The 21547-nt window shown below is 42.1% G+C and overlaps 1 protein-coding gene across 1 annotated transcript in view; it reads left to right on the top strand.

Moving 5' to 3' along the window:
- The window catches only part of NDUFAF7 (NADH:ubiquinone oxidoreductase complex assembly factor 7), a 60972-nt gene that overhangs the window by 5780 nt on the left and 33645 nt on the right, over positions 1-21547 (top strand). The window contains exons 2-5 of the mRNA XM_053459792.1: positions 3065-3234; positions 4172-4252; positions 11853-11963; positions 13835-14048. Of these exons, the coding sequence (XP_053315767.1) occupies positions 3065-3234; positions 4172-4252; positions 11853-11963; positions 13835-14048 (576 nt within the window). The remainder of the gene's footprint in view (positions 1-3064; positions 3235-4171; positions 4253-11852; positions 11964-13834; positions 14049-21547) is intronic.

The raw sequence follows: 21547 nt of genomic DNA, 5'->3' as shown, positions 1-21547 counted from the left end.
TCAGCGTAATTGAAGGGCAGTAACGGAGGCTGTCTGTGCACATCGTGCAGACCCCTATCAGCTGACAGAGAGGATGATCCTCTGCAGGAGACCTCAATTTTCTTTCAGCCGGTGGGGGTCTGCAAGATGTGCACAGACAGCCTCTGTTACTCCTGTTCACTTCCGCTGGGGCTTCTACATCATGTGATGCTGGTGCCCAGCGAAAGTGGAGGGGAGAGACGGAAGTTGTCTGTGCTTATCGCACGGACACCCACCGGCTGACCGTGAGGGGAATCGAGGTCTCCTGCAGCGTTGCGGGGGATCTGGATTCTAGTGTTATAATCCGATCTCTGTTTGAAGTCAGATTATATAAGGAGAGGAGTTTTTCAGAGCATTTGCTCTGGAAAAAAACCTTTTTATAATCGATAAAAATCGATTCGACTATGTCACGTCTACCATAAGCCAGAGCACTCACCGCGGAAGTTCTTCTCCTGGAGGAGTGCGCTGAGAAGCAACCCCCAGGTATTCGATGATCCCAACAGTGAGGAGGCCCCGGAGTAGGAAGATATGGAGAGGTTGATAGTCTCTGGGTATAGCAGGAGAGATCCACACAAAATAGGGAAAGCGGAGAATATAGGTCAGGGCACAATTCACTAAATGAGGCGGAGAGCAAAACCAAACGCACAGTCAGACGAGCCAGGGGTCATACACAGGACAGGTAGTCAGCCAGAAGGTGGATCAAATCCAAAGCGGGTAGTCAGACGATCCAGGTCATACACGTGGAGGAACGAACACAGCCAAATCACAGATCAGAGGGTAGTCAGGACAAGCCAAAGGTCAGATTTATCATAGAACGCTACAGAACGGGTAACCAGCAAAAGACCACACCAGGGTACAGGTAACAGGGCTTCCGGATTTTTAAATTTGGCGCCGGTAGCCACCACGCCCCCCAACGCTGACGTCACACGCGCCCCGTACCTGCCAAAACGCGGCAGCTGCGGCTAAACCGTTGACAACGACTTTCATTATCGATTTTATCGATTAGTTGTTGCAGCCCTAATAGTATTGATAGGTTGCTATGTAAATAGCAACTGTATAAATTGCAAACTACTAGCAGGTTTTTTTTTGGTTATAAGGTGTAACCTAGAGAACAATATTTCGGGTTGTAACCATGCAAGCCAAAATCACTAACTCGCCCTATACCTACACACACACTCATGTGGATAAATGAAAATATGCCTCTGCCTATAGGTAAGTAAGGAACACCAATAACACAAGAATTGGTAACTAGCTGTTATCGCCTCAGGCTATGATTTCTAGGACAGGGGAAAGAAAAAATGTCGGTGTGCTAAGCTAGTCTCAGGCTCAAATAATACAAATGTATAATATGAGGCCTACCAAACTGGTGTAATCGTACTGCAAATACAGTGTATTGGCTGTACAATGTATACAAAAAAACAAAAACTGTCTGCGCTTCTCACCCTAATAAAGTTGGCAACAAATATATAAACATAACATAAATAAGAGGTTTTGGTTATATGAATTGGCGAAGCATAATTAATCTCACCCGCCACTTCAAGGCACACTCTCAATAGGGTGAGAACCTACTCTCACCTCCTACATAGTGGGCACACAAAGCAGTTTATACTGCTGCCAAAACCTTATTAATGTCTTGAGTGAGGTGCAATTAAACCTCCTCCCAATTAACCCCTGGATAGCAAGCTGCAACCAGACTGATGAGGAGCCAACAACCTCAAATATGTGCAAACGGGGAAAAGAAAAAATGTTGGTGCGCTAAGCTAGTCGCAGGCTCAAATAATAATATGCTAGCTTGGCACACCGACATTTTTTCTTTTGAGAAGCACACAGTTTTTTTTTTTTGTTTTTTTTTTTTTTTGGGGGGGGGGGTCTAGGACCACTATTGACCAGTAAATCAAATCAGTTCTGCTTTCTATGACGTAAATCACATTTTGGAAAATCATGTTCATAACATCAACCAATCACATTAAGCCTTTTGTGGACAGGCGACCAATCAAAGTAGTGCCTGCATTTGCCATATTAGTCCAGGGGGATCGGCACAGGCAGGTCAGCTTACCTTTTGTTGACTGTCTCCACCTGATGCTTAACTAAGGGAGCATGTGTTCAAATACCGCATTGGCCCGAATATAGGCCGCACTTTTTTCCCCCCACTTTAAGTCTTTAAAGTGGGCGTGCGGCCTACATTTGGGGTCTAGCGCCTGACGCCCGGGACATGCAGTTCTGGGCGCCGGGCAGGCAGCGGGGTTAGGATACAGATCCCCCGCAGTGGTGCAGGGGACCTGCATCCTACTCTCTGATACGCTCAGACAGCCTCCCCTGCCGGCACTTTCCACGGGGGAGTGCCGGCACGGGAGATTGTCTAAGCGCATCGCGCAGATGTTCACCGGCTGCAGCGATGCGCGCGTAAACAACCTCCGCTGCTGGCACATCTGCTCGATGTGCTTTAACAATCTCCCTTACCGGGAATTCCCATGAGGGGAGTCCCGGCAAGGGAGATTGTTAAAGCACATCATGCAGACGTGCCGACAGTGGAGGTTGTTTACGCGCATCGCCGCAGCCGGTGAACGTCCGCACGATGCATTTTACCTCTGCCCCCAAGACTGACCAGAGCAGACTCCCGGGTGTCTTACGGGGCCGGAGGGGGACATCTACGCAATACGTGTATACAACTTCCGGTGGTGGCACTTCCGCTGAGGGGGGGGCAGAGTGGCAGCATATCTATTACAAAACTTTTTCTTTAAAAAAAGCACCAAACTTTTAGGGTGCGGCCTATATCCGAGCCAATACGGTATGTGTCTAAATATGTTTACAATTTTTATATTGATTAAACTAGACTGTTTTATATTTTCTTCCTTTTGAGAATCAGAGCACTATACATAAGATACCGAATTCAAAATATTATCATATAACAAAACCTCCGTTTTTCCTTGAGGTGTTTTTCTGTTTAAAATTAAGTTATGGTTCAATGGATTTAACTATTATGATGACCCATTATGATTTATTTCTGAAATGCTTTGTTTTGTTTTTGTGTATATTTTTATTTTAGTTTTTGCATCTTATCATTATGTAAAATACCAGTCGAGCAAAACTGGAAAGCATCAAGATGGTCCTGCATTTACTAATTCATTGTTGAAACACTTAATTATGAAGATAAAAGCGACGGGGCCTATAACAGTTGCCGAATACATGAGGGAAGTTCTCACAAACCCTATAAAGGTATGTAACTCCTCATACAACTGTAGGCACTGTTGCTTTGATTGTATATATTGTACACTATATGGGCAAAAGTATTGGGACAGCTGACCATTACACCAACAGGATGACATTGTATTTTAAATACATAGACGTTAATATGTAGTTGGCCTCTCCCTGTACAATTATAAAAGCTCCACAAGATTTTGGAGCATTTCTATGAAAATGTTTGCCCATTTATTCAGTAGAGCATTAGTGGCAGTGGTGTTGGACGAGAACATCTGCCTCGTAATCTGTGTTCCGTCTCATCCCAAAGGTGTTCGATGGGGTTGAGGTCAGGGCTGTGTGCAGGCCAGTCAAGTTCTTCTACAACGAACTCATCCAAATTTATGGACCTTGCTTTGTGCATTGGGGTACCGTCGTGATGGAATCGAAAAGGGCTTTCCCCGAACTGTTTCAACAAAGCTTGAAGCATAGCATTTTCCATGTCCCCTTCAGCGTACCAAGACATTTTGGACAATTTTTGGCTTCCGACTTTGTGGGAACAATAAAGACATTGTTGGATGACTTTGAAGAAGAGTGTGACTGACCTGCACAGAGCCGTGACCTCAACTCCATCAAACACCTGTGGGATAAACTGAAACCGAGATTGCAAACCAGGCCTTATCGTCCAGTATCCGTGCCTGAACTCAGAAGTGCTCACTAACTGGAAACTCCCATCCTGCTTAAAGGTGTTCGACATAAAGCAGATTTTTAATCTTTTTTTTTAATTTTATTCCTCCCAGCTTGTGGGGTAATTACTTTGATTAAACATGAACAACATTATCTGTGATATTTGTAATGGTGTCTGGGGTTTGTTGTTGAAACAATATGAAGTCCTGTCATTTATTATCTGGGGATAATAAGTAACAGCCTTGTTACTTAGATATTTTAATTACTTTAAGCCTATTTCTATTTTAAGGGTTACTACATGCATCATGATATGCTGGGAGAACATGGAGACTTTGTTACATCACCAGAAATAAGTCAGATCTTTGGAGAGGTACTTGTATCTTTTTAAATTTTTAAATATAATTTTGAAGATAATTTAATTTCATAAGTTAATTGCCTTTTTATAACTTTTTTGGTTAATTTTTAGTTACCTATAATTTCTCATTTTTGCTTTTCAATTACTGCAATTGTTGTGGAAATATTTAGTGGCTTGTTTTAACCTCTAGGGTTGCTGAGAGAAAGCATATCTGCTTTCTCTGTTTTGTTAAGTTACAAGCAGTAAATTATCAAAACAGGAGGAAACAAAAATAAATAAAGATCTCAAATTTAGGCAAATCACATCCCTAATTTTTTCCCCTGTCCTGCATTTAGTTGACATGGGATTCTATCCTGTTTTTATTAGGATTCCCAGAGGGGTGGGAGGATATAGCTTTACATTACTAGCCAGTATAGAATTCGTGAAGAACTTAAGCCAGACTAATTTGAGGGTTATTTAGATTAGTGGGAAGATCAATATTTAGGGGCACCATTCATTAACCAAACCTGACCTTCAAAAGAGGTTCAAGTAGCCAACCCTGGGAAGGTATGCTGATTATGCCCTTGCATGAAAGAAAACCAACTTTCTTGTGCAAGCTGACTTCACCAACAATTATTGATGTATTCCGTTAACATACCGGTTACCTCACACTACTGAACTACAACTGCTACAGTGAAATTTAATTTTGTGAACTTGAAATTAGACATCAATTATTGTAGTACAGTAGTGGTTTTATCATGATAGAGAAGAGTAAAAGATATATTGACTGTATAGCCATCTAAAATATATCAAAAACGCTGCATAGATCCACTTCCTACAGGCAGGCTCAGCTGCGACATGTGAACCACTCTACTATCCAGGATGACATCTGCAATCTTGACAAGATCAGGCAACCCAAGTACATTGAGCTACCCACTCCTCATTCCTGCCTGAAAATCAGGGTTATCGTAGAGCGGTAGAAGTGAAACTAGCAAGCCTCCTCCACGGCTACCCAACCAAATTCCAACCAGAGGATGCCTGCCAAATATTTTCCTAGCCTATTTGGGCACAGCCACAGACTATTGCCTAAAGATTGCTTCAGTGTTATCCACTGCCTCTGGGTAAGGCCAACATTCCATTCCAATGTGCACTTCAGATTGGAAAGCTGATGATGATACTTCTCTTTTGACAGGACTTTGTTTTAGGTGTCTGGAAGAATGAATGCAGAACCCCAATGGGATTTGTTTGGAATAAATATGCTAGCCACCAAATTGATTCTGATGGCTAGTATATTTTTTAATTGCCTTAATTCTCCCTTGCTAGCTAATGTAAGGAACTGACCATGCCTCCAAATCACTCTTCCGTCTTGCCAATCAATGAAGAAAGAGAAAAGACCAATCCACCCTGTACAAAGCCTTCTCTTCATCCGTGGATGATGAAACCTCTAGGGTGCCCTGGCCTGTAAAAATGTATTATGTTTAGCACTTTCATTGTGTTGACCCTTGCCTATCTCCCGGGGATAAGCCTTGACTGATCTTTAAATCCACATTTAATAGGAAAATGGGCGATAAGTGACATTGCGTCAGGTCTTTTCCTTCTTTTGGCAATACGCTTACTGTGGCTAATTGTGTGTTAAATTCTCCTTTCCAATATTGAGTTTAATGTAGCCACTATATATTGACCAAGTGACCTATAGTAAAGTATTGAATGGTCATCCGGCCTGGGAGCGCTACCTGAAATCATAGATTTAATTAATAGTAATATTGCCTCATCTGTAATCCTCTTCTCCACGAATTCTGCCTTAGCAGGATTTAACTTGGTAGCTGGAAAATCCTACCGGGTCCTCGACACCTACCCCTGCTGTAAGTTTTTAAAGGGAGCTAGTACTTTCAGAATGCTTAAACTATCTCTGCTGGAGCAGACAAGCTGTCGAATACTGAATTCTGAATTCTAGGGATATGGGTTTGTTACTCCTTTTTGCAAAGTGCCTTTCCAAGTAGCTTCCCACATTCCATGTACCTCCTCGTCAGAGGTTGCTTCATCTGGGACCAATTTATCACCCAGATCCTCCACATTCACCTCTCGGCATTGATTCTGAGAGGGAAATCTTTAAATCCGGGGGCTTATCCCCAGTGAATTGATGCCCCTTTTTATACATGACAATACTTTACTGGCCTTAGCAACTGCTGGTGGACATTGCACACTGTTTCCTAGTTTTGTTGTCTATAACAATTCACAAATCTTTCTCATCCCTTATTCACTACCATTTAGGGTGTACGTTGCTTGTGCATTTATCTATATTAAATTTAATCTGCCATTTGTGTGCACAGTGCCCCAGTCTATCTAAATCCCTCTGCAGCAAAGTGATATCCTGCTCACATTTTATTACTTTACAAAGTTTAGCGTCATCTGCATACACGGAAACATGACTTTTAGCGCCTATTGCAAGGTCATTTATAAAAATGTTGAATAAAATTGGTCCCAGAACCGAACCCTGAGGAACACCACTTGCCGCTTTTGTCCAGCTTGAAGATTTATCATTTATAACAACTCTCTGTACTTGATTGCTAAGCCAGTGTTCAACCCAAGAACAAGAATTTGCATCTAGAACAATTTAATAAAAACTATGATTGAGAAAAAGATATGCCTTATACCCTCTTGTATGCCACTCTGCCTCCCTGATATGCCTTTTAACCCCCTATATGCCACTCTGCCTCCAGAAAGCCCTTATACCCCCCATATACCACTCTTACCCTCCCCCCGACTTACCAGTGCTTCCCTAGACTTGTCCCCTGTGCTTCAGATTCCTTGGTGTCTAGTGGGGCAGCCGGTGGAGGTCTGTGCAATGCGCGCAGACATCCACTGCTGCTGGCACTTCCGCTGGGGCTTCTATGAATGAGCAACGGAAGGTCATGTGATGGCGGTGCTCCGTCATAGAAGCCCCGGCAAAAGTGGTGGCAGCAAGCGGAGGTTGTCTGCGTGTATCGTGCAGACGCCCACTGGCTGCCAGAGAGGAGGATCCGGGTCCCCTGTAGCGCTGCAGGGGATCTGGATCTTAGTCTTGTAGTCAGACCTCTATTTGAGCTCTGATTAGAAGACGACCTCGAATATAAGATGATGGTTATTATAATCGAGCAAACACGGTACTTTCAATGATACAATGTTGCTGTTGCAAGGGCATGGACTCCTTAGACAAAAAAAATGCATATTAGCTTGGATCCCTATTTGGTTGGGAATATTTCTGTAGAGAAAGACAGCATCTGGACAAATCCAAATCCAGCTGGCATCCTATTTAATATTAGACAATAACTGAGTTACTGAGTACGTGTCACGACCACCAACACCAAGGCACTCACCGCAGAAGTTCTTCTGCTCCGAAGCCCACACCAAGGGAGACCCTTAGTGACAGGGAGTGGAGACTGGGATGATTCCAACAGTGAGGAGGCCAGATGCAGGTGGATAAATTAAGGGCCGAGTTGGAGTGCAAGGTGTAGGAGCCCCGACAGCAGGAACCAGAAGGCAAATGCAGCAGAGCCGGGGTGAACTCAGGTAACGTATTCAGGGTAGCTGGGTCAGTAACAGAGCGGGTAATCAGACGAGCCGAGTCCGTAACAGAGCGGGTAATCGGACGAGCCAAGTCGGTAACAGAACGGGTAATCAGACGAGCCAAAAAACTAGTAACCAGGATAAGCAGGAGAAGGTACAGAATCTCTAGGCAAAGAATCGTCAGGCAGGCAGAGGTCAAAAACTAAAGTAACGAGCAGTAGCAATAACTCTGGATACATAGACCACAACAGGGTACAGACTAAAGCATTTTCTGGGTTTTTAAATCTGGCGCCCTTACAAGCTCCGCCCTCTGGACCGCATCATCGCAGTTCTGGGCAGTCTCCCTGAACTCCGCCTCCGGACCCGTCCAGCCGCACCCCCATTGATACAGACAGGAGGAACACCGCTGGACCAGGAGTGGGTAAGTACAGAATACTGGGGATCAATGCTCCGTCGGGCATCATGATGCCGGACGGCAGCAATGTCCCCAGACACCGCCTTGAAACCTCGGTGCCGGCGATCGGGGACCCAACCGTCCGCATCGAGGGAGACACCTGTCGCCCCCGGTAACGGCTGCTCGCGAGCGGTCCTCTACCCGCGAGCACCCGACACCAAGGGAGAGATTGTGACAGTACTTACCTGATAGGAGGGTAAAGCTTTTACTAGAGGCTGTAAAAAAATATTCACATAAATTGACAGGTTCCACGTAAACGATCCTATGCCAGAAACTATGGGACGAACTGGTAGATTATGTAGGTGCTGATGTACTTTTGGTAGATGGTGAAAGATTGGGGGGGTAAATGAATCAATAACACGACTTTCATAAGCTCCTGTGTATGGTTGTTGCAGAGCATCTTTATTAACCTGTGTAGGGTAGACCGCTATTTTGGTACGTGGTGGTATCATCAAGCAGTTTATGGGCTTCCTAAACATAGGCACTAAATGTGACTTGTGTGCTTAGTGAAACCCTTATAAAGCAGAAACTTATATCATAACCTTTTTGTTGCTTATACAAAAAAAGAATTCCCAATGTTTGAACATAAAAATAATATATAGTGTAATACTGTAACAATATACTGTAATAGCTAGTGTTAGGTAGTGGACTTTCATACTGTATATGTGGTAATATTGTAGCTCTTCAAAAGTAATGATGCACTCGGCAGCAAAAATAGAAGTTGGACATAAAAAAAATAAAAATATATAGTGTTTTTCCTTTTGTACGCTCTCTAAGGCCTCAAGCCATTCCTCAGGTATAGCTTTTTCTCCTGTTCATTTTATAAAAACTATTTTAAGAGTGAGCGTAAACCTTCTGGAGGTCTATAAATACCTCAAACTTGTTGGGCCATGTTCCAGGAAAAAATTCAAAACCCTTATTAAGCACAAAAGTCTCAGCTTCAGTGTATGCTGATAGATGTTTCAGCTGTAATCTCTACCCTGCTCTGTGTACTCCACTAATACAAGAGGTCTTTCTCTGTACTTCCCCATATCCTGCCTGTTGGGTCTGTGACATTTTCCTCTCCCAATCCCATTGAAAAGACCTGTAATTTTTGGGTTTGTACGGCTGGCCCTTCTTGTTAACAAAAAAAAAACTCCCATAATGTTCTTGGGGCAAGCCCTTGAATAAAGAATATGTTTTTGTGTCCACCTCATTAGATGAGGACTCATTGGATCTGTTTAGGGGAATGGAGGACACAGGGTCTCCCCTTTAGATTCTGTTTAGCAGACCAAATTCACTTGACAAAATACACTGCTCAAAATAATAAAGGGAACACTTAAACAACACAATGTAACTCTAAGTCAATCACACTGTCCACTCAGGAAGCAACACTGATGGACAATCAATTTCACATGCTGATGCTCACGTGCAAATGGAACAGACAACAGGTGGAAATTATAGGCAATTAGCAAGACACCCCCAAAAAAGGAGTGGTTCTGCAGGTGGTGACCACAGACCACTTCTCAGTTCCTATGCTTCCTGGCTGATGTTTTGGTCACTTCTGAATGCTGGCGGTGCTTTCACTCTAGTGGTAGCATGAGACGGAGTCTACAACCCACACAAGTGGCTCAGGTAGTGCAGCTCATCCAGGATGGGACATCAATGCGAGCTGTGGCAAGAAGGTTTGCTGTGTCTGTCAGCATAGTGTCCAGAGCATGGAGGCGCTACCAGGAGACAGGCCAGTACATCAGGAGATGTGGAGGAGGCCGTAGGAGGGGAATAACCCAGCAGCAGGACTGCTACCTCCGTCTTTGTGCAAGGAGGAGCAGGAGGAGCACTGCCGGAGCCCTGCAAAATGACCTCCAGCAGGCCACAAATGTGTCCACTCAAGCGGTCAGAAACAGACTCCATGAGGGTGGTATGAGGGCCCGACGCCTACAGGTGGGAGTTGTGCTTACAGCCCAACGCCGTGCAGGACGTTTGGCATTTGCCAGAGAACACCAGGATTGGCATATTCGCCACTGGCGCCCTGTGCTCTTTACAGATAAAAGCAGGTTCACACTGAGCACATGTGACAGACGTGACAGAGTCTGGAGACGCCGTGGAGAACGTTCTGCTGCCTGCAACATCCTCCAGCATGACCGGTTTGGCGGTGGGTCAGTAATGGTGTGGGGTGGCATTTCTTTGGGGGCCACACAGCCCTCCATGTGCTTGCCAGAGGTAGCCTGACTGCCATTAGGTACCGAGATGAGATCTTCAGACCCCTTGTGAGACCATATGCTGGTGCGGTTGGCCCTGGGTTCCTCCTAATGCAAGACAATGGTAGACCTCATGTGGCTGGAGTGTGTCAGCAGTTCCTCCAAGAGGAAGGCATTGATGCTATGGACTGGCCCGCGCGTTCCCCAGACCTGAATCCGATTGAGTACATCTGGGACATCATGTTTCGCTCCATCCACCAACGCCACGTTGCACCACAGACTGTCCAGGAGTTGGCGGATGCTTTAGTCCAGGTCTGGGAGGACATCCCTCAGGAGACCATCCGCAACCTCATCAGGAGCATGCCCAGGCGTTGTAGGGAGGTCATACGGGCACGTGGAGGCCACACACACTACTGAGCCTCATTGTGATTTGTTTTAAGGACATTACATCAAAGTTGGATCAGCCTGTAGTGTGGCTTTCCATTTTGATTTTGAGTGTGACTCCATATCCAGACCTCCATGGGTTGATAAATTTGATTTCCATTGAGAATTTTTGTGTGATTTTGTTGTCAGCACATTCAACTATGTAAAGACGAAAGTATGTCATACGATTTGTTCATTTATTCAGATCTAGGATGTGTAATCTTAGTGTTCCCTTTAATTTTTGGAGCAGTGTATAAATAGATATATATGCGAGTATAATATGTTATACCAATAACAAAAGTTATGGTGGGTAAAGGTGATGGAAAACCCTTCCACTTAAAATTAAGGGGTAGTGGAAGCATTGCTAAACACTAATCTACAAACACCAGACAAGCCAGGAGGCTTGTTTTTTCCCTTAGAAATCTCATGGTGCTGCCACAACCACAAGGGGTAGGCGCATGCAAACAAAGTCAACAATGATCACCTTTTAAAATATATTATACATATTTATCAACCTAAAACATCAGATATGTGCCACCACATATGAGGTATATAGTTGGCATCTGAGTTTAAAGGTTTACAGATCAGTCTAGTCCCCGAAATTGTAGTGTGTTTAAATGAATGTTGGAGTCCATCTTGCTCATGCTTTTTCTGTATGCAAGTTGGATTATACGTTGAGTAGTTATTGGAGGGAAAACAATGATGTATTTTGTCCCCTGGCTCCCTCTACTAAAAAGAAGTGCTAGTATGTAAACATTTTACACATGCTCAATAGCGCTTCCATCAAAATCACTGGTCCAATGTACAATTTCATGTATGCTAGCATAACATCAATTTTCAGATAGCAAACATGATTGGCTACAGCTGTCACCACTGATTTTAAGCACCAACTGACTATAATTCCCCATTTTCATACAGCAAAATTGACTCCTTATGTATTGAACATGCTAATAGGGCTGGAATGCTGCCTTAATTTTACATCATGTTATGATTTCATAACATTTCTTTCCCTTCTGTTTATACATATATACAGGTCTTAGGGATATGGTACATTAGTGAATGGATATCTGCTGGTAAACCTAAAGCTTTTCAGTTGGTGGAACTTGGTCCAGGAAGAGGCACCCTGATGAATGACATTTTACGAGTAAGTGCCACGATACTTTGGTTTTCAAAGGAAAGTGTTACCAATAATGTTTGATTTATCCTTATTTGTGTAGGCTATTATGTATTTTTTTTTCCTCAAGGCTACTTTTGGTGTATATATCATACAAACAAATATATTTCTTACCATACACTGAAATCAGTGCTTCCGAAATTGCTTTTACAAATGTCGATAATTGTTACAAACATCTATCGATCATTAAAATATTGCATTCTTAAATATTTAGAGTGTCTAAAATAAATGGATACATTGATAACATTCTAATTGAAGAACTATATCCATCAAATATAAATGTATCTCTTACAGCCAAAACATTCTCTTAAAGAACAAATATTTTATTGCATCGGAGGCGTCAAAAGTGTGTGTGTGTATATGTGTATATATGTATATATATATATGTATATTTATATATATGTATGTGTGTGTGTGTGTGTATATAGTTACATCCGGAAATACTTGGACATTGACAAAAGTTTAGTTATTTCGTCATTTTTACCAAAATAAATTCAGTTACAGTTAAATATGCGCTGAAAGTGTCGGCTCTTAGCTTTATTTTCTTTTTATAAATCAAAGTTTTATTGATTTCGTCAATAAAGGAGGGAAAAAAGGGGAACACACATAAAGGAGGGAGTCCTGACACAGCAGGACAAGGTGTGGTATATCGCGAACAAGAAACAGAAGTAAATAACATTAATAAATAATAATAATAAAGTTAATGACAAAAAATACAGAAAATGAAGAAGATTACAACAATACATGACTTGGCAAATCCCAGAACGCAATCCAGACCTCACCAGCTAACCCATAATTCAATCTAGACCAACCCGTGTAGATGGATCAGCCACGAAACAGGACCAGTAGAACCATTTCCTCCCATGTTGTGCCTCCTGATCCATATGCCCAGCCACCAATTCTTCAAGAACCCGTACATTCTCTACTCTCAATATCCACTCTCGAAAGGAGGGTAGTGATACCTTATTCCAATGCAAGGGGATCAAGGCTTTAGCCTCATTGAGTAAGTGCCGCACAATAGATTTTTTGGATGAGGTAATCGAGTCAGAAGTATGGTGCAATAAGTAAGATACAGGTTGGAAGGGAGGCAGAGAGTCCGTAAAAAGATGGATAGTATCATGAATCTGCCTCCAAAATAAGGGGGCACTCCCACCAAATATGTAGAACCGAGCCTCCCGGATGTCCACAGCCCCAACACACATCTGGGTGGTCAGGAAATATGGCATGTAGGCGTGCTGGCGTACGGTACCACATTGTGAGCAATTTGTAAGAAAGCTCCTGAGTCTCAGTATTCATGGAACAAGCATGAGTTAATTGAAAGATCTTTTCCCATTCTGGCCGTAATAACGAGACCCCTAAGACTCTTTCCCGCTTCCCAGTGAAAGTGGGTAAGGAGTCATCCACCCCCTGATTGACAATCCCTTATAAAAGAGATATCCCGTGCGGCGGGAGGTCATCTCGTCTATGCAACCCTTCAAAGGTACTGAACTCTCACAGAAGACTGTGTTTTTGTGGGATTTAATTAAAATTACGTAATTGTAGGTATGGTGTGTGATGGCATGGGCATGCATGTTTTCCAATGGCACTGGGTCACTAGTGTTGATGTGACAGAAGTGTAAATGGCTCTTGGGCAATGAGAGAGGTTTGTGGTGTGGGTATGGAGGGACAGAAAAGGGAGTTGAAGGTAGAAAAAAGGTGTTGCAGGTTGGAAGAAAGGGAGGATATGAGAGTGGAGAGAGTTATTACATAACATAATGTATTGCCAGTTATTTTAATAAATTCATTTTAATTTGAAAAAGTATTTAATTTTTTTTTTATACTTTTGCTGTTTTTGGTTTTAGGTCTTTAGTCAACTTTCACATTTACTGAACAACTGTGACATCTCTGTACATTTAGTAGAAGTGAGTCCAAAGCTAAGCGATGTCCAAGCGATAGCCTTAACCGGAAAGAGCATTGATGAGAAACCTTGTGAGCTTTTACCTGTATACAAGAAAGGACTAACCAAGTCTGGAATTCCAGTGTTCTGGTACCAAAATGTGGAAGATGTGCCACCAGGTAAATTATTATTGGATGTGTGTATGTGTATAGCTATGAATAAAGCCAGAACTATTCGCTAATAGCCTGTGTCGAAGCATCCAAAATATGTGTCATACTCATTATAAAAGACTGCATTTGCCACCATTCTCTGCTTTTCAACAAAATGTCTCCTAGGATTATGAGCTCAAACAGTCTTTGCCTTTGGTAATGTTTTGAATTCCTCAGATTATTTTACCTCTCAAGGTTTCAGACAATATATATATATATATATATATATATATATATATATATATATAAATACCGTATTTGCTCGATTATAAGGCGAGTTTTTTTTCCGAGCAAATGCTCTGAAAAATACCCCTCGTCTTATAATCGGGGTCGTCTTGTAATCGGATCTCGAATAGGTCTGACTTTGAGACTAAGATCCAGATCCCCCGCAGTGCTGCAGGGGACCTGGATCCTCCTGTCTTATGCCCCCCCCCCAAAGACTTACAGGTGCTTCTGACTCCCCAGTCATGTAGCCGGGGCAGCGTGTAGACGTCTACGCGATTCGCATAGACAACTTCCGCTGCAGCTGGAAGGAGGTGCGGTTAGCAGCGGGGGTTGTCTGCGTCCATTGCGCAGACCTTTCCCGACTGTCAGAGATCAGAGTTCCCCGCACTGGGGAGAGATTTACAGAAAGGAAACGGGCAAAATTATGAGAAATGGGAAAGAGAGAGAGTGTTTGTGTTTTAAAAATGTTTGTACAGTTAGGTCCAGAAATATTTGGACACTGACACAATTTTCATAATTTTGTCTCACTCCATGCCACCACAATGGATTTGAAATGAAACAACCGAGATGTATTTGAAGTGGACACTTTCAGCTTTAATTCAAGGGGATGAGCAACAATATTGTATGAAACTTTTAGCAAGCATTTTCATACAGAGTTCCCTTATTTCAGTAGCTCAACTATAAAAGGACAAATTAACACAATTTATAAATAAAAGCTTAGTGAACGTGTGGAAAATTGTCCAGATGGCTGCCTTACATATCAACGATGGATCCAGACATGAAAGTTCAGCCACTGCCAGGAGGCAGAAATGGATTTGGTTGAGTTTTTAAGTTGGAGAGAGGCTCCAGACCTGCTGAGGCATAGCATTCAGATATCGCTTCCTTTATCCAACGGCCAAGTCTTGGTCACCTTCATTCCATTTCTGACACCTGAGAATGAGATAAACAGGGAACTGTATTTCCTCCAGGATTCTGTTCTGGCAAGTTATATTTGGATGCAGTTCCGCAAGTCTAAAGTGTTGAGCTTTTGTTCCTTGGGATTCTTTGGATCCAGACAAAAGGAGGGTGGGATAATCTCCTGGTTCAAATGAAACCTGGAAAATACCTTCGGGACAAATTCTGGAACACATGAGTTTGGTGAACCAAGCCCTCTTTGGCCAATACGGAGCTATGAGTATCCCTGGATTATGGCCTTCCCTTGTTTTCTGTAGATAGTGCCCAGGCTTCTTATTGTTGACTTCTTTTGTAGCCTTACCAACATGATGGAATCCTGTATCTTCTGGAACTTCTGCCTTGTAGTAATTGCAGGGTCGTCTCCAGGTGGGACTGAAGTAGATCTTTTGCTGCTGATTTTTTGCTGCAGAGTCTGCCCTTTAATCCATGGGGGTCATTCAAATTTGCTGCGTCCTCCAGAGAAATAGCTGTCCTCTTTGTGGCTTTGGCCACTCCTGCATCAACCCTGGGGTTTTTCCACAGCTCCATATTTTTTTGTTCAAACGGAAACATCTACTTCATAGAAACATAGAACATGACGGCAGATTAAGAACCATTTAGGCCATCCAGTCTGCCCGACCTCTGAGTACTTTCCTTAGTACCTGCCCTTATCCTATATCTAGCTTGGTCTTATGCCTACCCCATGCTTGCTTAAATGTCTTTACTGTATTAACATCTACCACTTCTGCTGGAAGGCTATTCCATGCGCCCACTACCCTTTCTGTGAAGTAATTTCCTGAAGTTACCGTTCAACCTTTGCCCCTCTAGTTTATGACTATGTCCTCTTATACTGATAGTATTTCTCCTTTTAAATAAACTCTTCCTTTATCCTGTTGATTCCCTTTAAGTATTTAAATGTTTCTATCATACCCCCCCCCATCATGTCTTTCTTCCAGGCTATATATGTTAAGATCCTTTAACCTGTCCTGGTAAGGTTTATTCTGTAATCCATAAACCATTTTACTGCATTGTCTACCTACCTTTAAATCCTCAGAAATAATTACCCCTAAACCCCTTTCCTCACACGTTGAGGTTAAGATAGTATCAAATATTCTATATTTTTATGCCCTAGATGCATTACTTTGCATTTATCCACATTAAATGCCAGTTGCCACAGCTCTGACCATTTTTCCAGTTTACCTAAATAATTTGCCATTTGGCTTCTCCCTCCAGGAACATCAACCCTGTTGCAAATTTTTGTGTCGTCGGCAACTAGACATACTTTTCCATCAAGACCATCTGCAATATCACTGATAACAATATTAAAGGGGATGGGTCCAAGTACAGATCCCTGTGGTATCCCACTGGTAACCCTGCTCTGAATATGTGCCATTGACTACAACCCTCTGTTGTCTGTCACTCAGCCACTCCCTAATCCATTCAACAACATTGGGATCTAAACTCAGATTGCAGTTCATTTATAAGCCTTCTATATGGGACAGTGTCAAAAGCCTTACTGAAATCCAGATACGCAATGTCTGCTGCACCACCTTGATCAATTACTTTAGTCACCCATCAAAAAAATCCATAAAATTAATTTGGCATGATCTTCCTGAGGTAATCCCATGTTTTTGATCTTGAAAGCCATGTGACTTCAGATGTTTAACAATCCTATCCTTTAATATAGCTTCCATTAATTTCCCTACTGCAGATGTAAGACTTACTGGCCTGTAGTTGCCCGACTCCTCCATACTGCCTTTTTGTGACTGGGCAGAACATTCGCTAATTTCCAATCCGCTGGGATGACTGCCGTTACCAATGATTCGTTAAATTAATCAGTTAACTGTTTTGCTAGTACACCAGCAAGCTCTTTTAATAAGTAGAACCTCTGCCTCGATAAACTAACAAATGACTCAGCCTTTTTTCTTAACCGAGGTCCCATTCCCTTATTTTCATTTGTAAAAACTGAACAGAAATATTCATTGAGTCAGCTAGACCTTTTATCCTCTTCTACATACATTCCTTTTGTTTTTAATCTAACTAATCCTTGTTTTACTTTCATTTTCTCATTTATTTATCTAAAAAATGTTTTATCTTACTTTACTGTATCCATTAACAAATCCTCATTTGTGAACACAAAATCCTATATGCCCCCTTTCAAGTTGGTTCCTCAACTAATTGTTTTATAAGATAGTCCCAATAGGGAGTTCAGAATATCTGCACTCCAGGCACAACCAGCTACTTTGGTTTTCCAGTTCACATCAGGAAGATTAAAGTCATCCATGATTATAACATCTCCCTTCATTGTCATTTTAGCCATTTCCTCCACTAGTAGATTATCTAGTTCTTCTACTTGCCCTGGTGGTCTATAAATCACACCTACTTTACTTTTGCCAAATTGTACTGTAACTCAAACCGACTCTATGCTCTCCTCACCAACTTGTGTTAAGTTAGATTTTGTTATTTTTCACATATAGGGCCACCCCTCCCCCTTTCTTGCACTTTCTGTCTTTTCTATATAAAGAGAACCCCGGTATTGATATGTCCCAGTCATTTTTCTCATTATACCATGTCTCAGTAACAGCCACTATATTTTTTACAGAGAATTCTCTGAGTCATACTAACACTGTGGATCGCATAAAAACAACTCAAAGCGAAATCAACATTTTGGGATCCAATTAGCTCCCGTTACATTCTTCATTTGCGGATAATGTGTCATTACTTAATCTTATAGATTTACAGTCTGAACAGTATCCAGAAGTGGACTCATGTATTGAAGATACTAAAGATAAATTCAAAACTTATAATCCATCTTTATATCCCATAAATTCTTGTACTACATCGATGGATATATTTCAATATAGGGTGGAACAGGAGTTAAAGCAACTAGACACCAATAGAAAGATCATTTAAAAATCTTACTAAATCACAATACTTGGTGCTTCAGGAATTTAAAACTTATCCTAATTTGATTAATCGAGGAGCTGACAAAGGAGGAGCCACAGTTATAATGGACAAGGCTCTATACAAGCAACTTGTTCTTGATATCTTGAGGGATACTTCCACGTATAAACCAATATCTTATGATCCCACTGAGTTAATTAAGCAGAAGTTGAAGCATATAGTGTCTGAAGGTGTTTTCCTGAATATTCTTTCTGTTCAAAAAGAGTTTGTGTCCTGATTTCCCGGTTTGTCCAGTCTTTCATGCACTACCTAAAATCCATAAAAATGTTTTCCCCCCTCCCCTTCTCCCTATTGTGGCAAGGATGGGGTCAGTGCATGAAAGACTGGGTGCATGGGTGGATGAAATACTTCAACCTTTAGTTACTCGCACTATGGGTTATATATGAGACACCAAATCCCTATTATCAGCTATGAATGTTATACCTTGGACAGATGGTTGTTCTTGGATGTCATGTGATGTTGCCTCACTTTACTCCTGCATTCCTCATAGATAGGCTTTGGCTGCAGTCAATTTTCATTTGAAAAAATATAGTACATATAGTATTTCTTTACAGTTATGTTTTGGAGGTTCTGCGATTTTTGTAAGAACATAATTTCTTTAGGTTTGACAATAATTTTTACTTTCAAATCACTGGTTGCCCTATGGGCGCAAAATCCTCCCCTACTTTGGCGAATCTCTACTGGGAGGAGAGTCATCTATATGTGGCCGCCAATCCGTTTACATCTTGGATTGGGTGGTATGGCCGATATATAGACGACCTCCTCCTGGTGTGGACAGGGTCACGTGTAGATGCGGATAAATTCCTACATTATATTCTAATGAGTTGACTCTTAAATTTACACTAGAGTGGGGTGGAAATACCATCAATTTTTTGGATGTTTGTCTAACTGGTGATGTGGTTGGAGCCAAGGTGGATGCATCTTTGTTCCGTAAACCCACGTCCGGGAACAGTACGTTACATGCCTCTAGTTGCCACCCCCGACATGTAATTCATAATCTCCCTGTAGGAGAATACATTCATGCCAAAAGAGCCTCTTCAAATGAATTTAATTATGAAATTACACGTAATGACATTACAAATAGACTTAGGAACAGGGGCTACTCTAATACAATCTTAAGTATCCACTGGAGATTTATATTTTACTCCTTCCAATGAGGATAGAAAATATGGTAATAATGATTTAAAATACATTACTTTTTTTTACTGCATACAGCACACAGTTCAGACATATAAAGGATATTTTAACTAGGCATTTACCGGTGCTGTATGAAAATGACATCCTTAGTGAGATTCTTAGAAATGGCGTCAGAGTAGTGGCAAAAAGAGGCTGTACATTACGCAATCAATTGTCTCCTAGTGATTATTTAACTACCGATAACGCACGTAGTTGGTTACATCTTAAAGGTTGTTACAAATGTTCTAAGCCTAGGTGCAACTTGTGTAGCTACATTAAGAAAACTAATTTTTTTAAGTCATCTATTAATCATAAAAGTTACTCTATAAAAACTTTTATTAATTGTGACACAACACATGTCATATTTAGCTACATGCACTTCATGTAATGTACAATATGTCGGGTGTACTACCCGAGAATTCAAAAGACGTGTATATGAACACATACATAATTCAGATACAGCGTTTTCCTCACTGCGATCTATGTCTGGTTTATCCAAACATTTTAATGAAGTACATAATGGCAACACATCAAACTTAGAATTAATAGTCATAGAGTGTGTTCAAAAGGGGAGGAGATTGGTCCCGAGCTCTTGGCCTAAGGGAAGCCTTTTGGATTCTATGTCTTAATACGAGATTTCCTTTGGGCATGAACTTCAGAAATGACCTAGCATACATTTATTAAGCATTTTTTTTTAATGCATTATTATTATTAATTTGCAAGTTTCCTATTTGTCATACGTACCGCAATTATCACCTGGTGTAGAATCTCCATGTGTGTTGTAACCTATTGCATCTGCTCCCTGTGTTGGCTAATCATGGGATAATTAGTGGGCGTGAATATAGATCAAGTTCATTTGTATATAAGGTTTGGTAGCGGCTACATACTTTTAAGCCATGATTAAGAACCGTAAGGTTTGAAAAGCGTTGGCGTATCTCCTTTCTATCACTTGAGCACATTTTTTCTTTTTTTGTCTATTATGTTTTAACTGATCTAATTAAAATTTGAAATTTTAAACTCCTATTTTTGTGGAGCGGGATTCCTCCTTGTATCACTATTCTCAGTTGCCACTACTGTTACAAGTTCATGGATCTTATTCCCTAAACTGCGAGCATTTGTAGACATTTAGCTTCTTGTTTAACACTAATACTGCAATCGCTTTCTGTCCTTGTTTTGGGGGGCAAAATAAATGCTTCTCCCTACAGGGCCGGCCCAAGACAAAATGCCGCCTGGGGCGAATTTTAAAATGCTGCCCTTCCTCCTCCTCCGTCCCTGCCGCCCACCCCCATTATCTACCCTTACCCTCCCTCCCTCCCTATTATCTACCCTTACCCTCCCTCCCTCCCTATTATCTACCCTTACCCTCCCTCCCTCCCTATTATCTGCCCTTACCCCTCCCCCCTTGTACTTACCTTTCAGCAGTCCTGCGGTGAGTCTCCCTGTTCGGTCTCGGTGCCGGCTTGTAATGCTGAGCGCCTGAAATGAGGTCGGCAAAGTGCCGCCCCTTCAAAAGTGCCGCCTGGAGCGGTTGCCCCACTCGGCTCCATTGTCGGGCCGGCCCTGTCTCCCTATTATCTGTATAGACCAAGCCCCCAGATCCACCCACCTGGTAACCAAGTAAATCACCTTCCCTTTCTATACTTTCTGTCAAGGTATTTACCCCCCCCTTCCCTAGTTTAAAATCTCTTCCAACTGTCTAGCCATTCTCTCCTGAGCACATTGGACCCTCTTACATTTAGGTGCAATCCATCATGACTATAGAGATTGTACCCCAAAGCAAAATCAGCCCAGTGCTCTAAAAACCCAAAGCCCTCCTTCTTACACCAAGACTTCAGCCATACATTCATCTGCCTAATCATCTGCTGCCTTTCTGGTGTAGCGCATGGCACAGGTAGTATCTCTGAGAATACTACCTTGAAGGTCCTTTTTTAACCCCTTAAGGACAATGGGCGGTCCCTAAACCCATTGAAAACAATGCATTTTGAGCCCGTACATGTACGGGCTTTGTCATTAAGGGGTTAATCTTACGCCCTAAATCCCTAAAATTAGCACCAAGGCAGCTGGATCCTCACCAGCCCCTCCCAATAATCTATCTACTCTGTCTGCCATATGCCGAACCCGGGCACTCAGGAGACAGCAAACCATTCGGTTGCTGCCATCAGAGCTACAGA

Source organism: Spea bombifrons, chromosome 3 (assembly GCF_027358695.1).
Source record: "Spea bombifrons isolate aSpeBom1 chromosome 3, aSpeBom1.2.pri, whole genome shotgun sequence".
NCBI lineage: Eukaryota > Metazoa > Chordata > Amphibia > Anura > Pelobatidae > Spea > Spea bombifrons.
The sequence above is the reverse complement of the archived record's forward strand: the minus strand, read 5'-3'. Positions and strand labels throughout refer to the sequence as shown.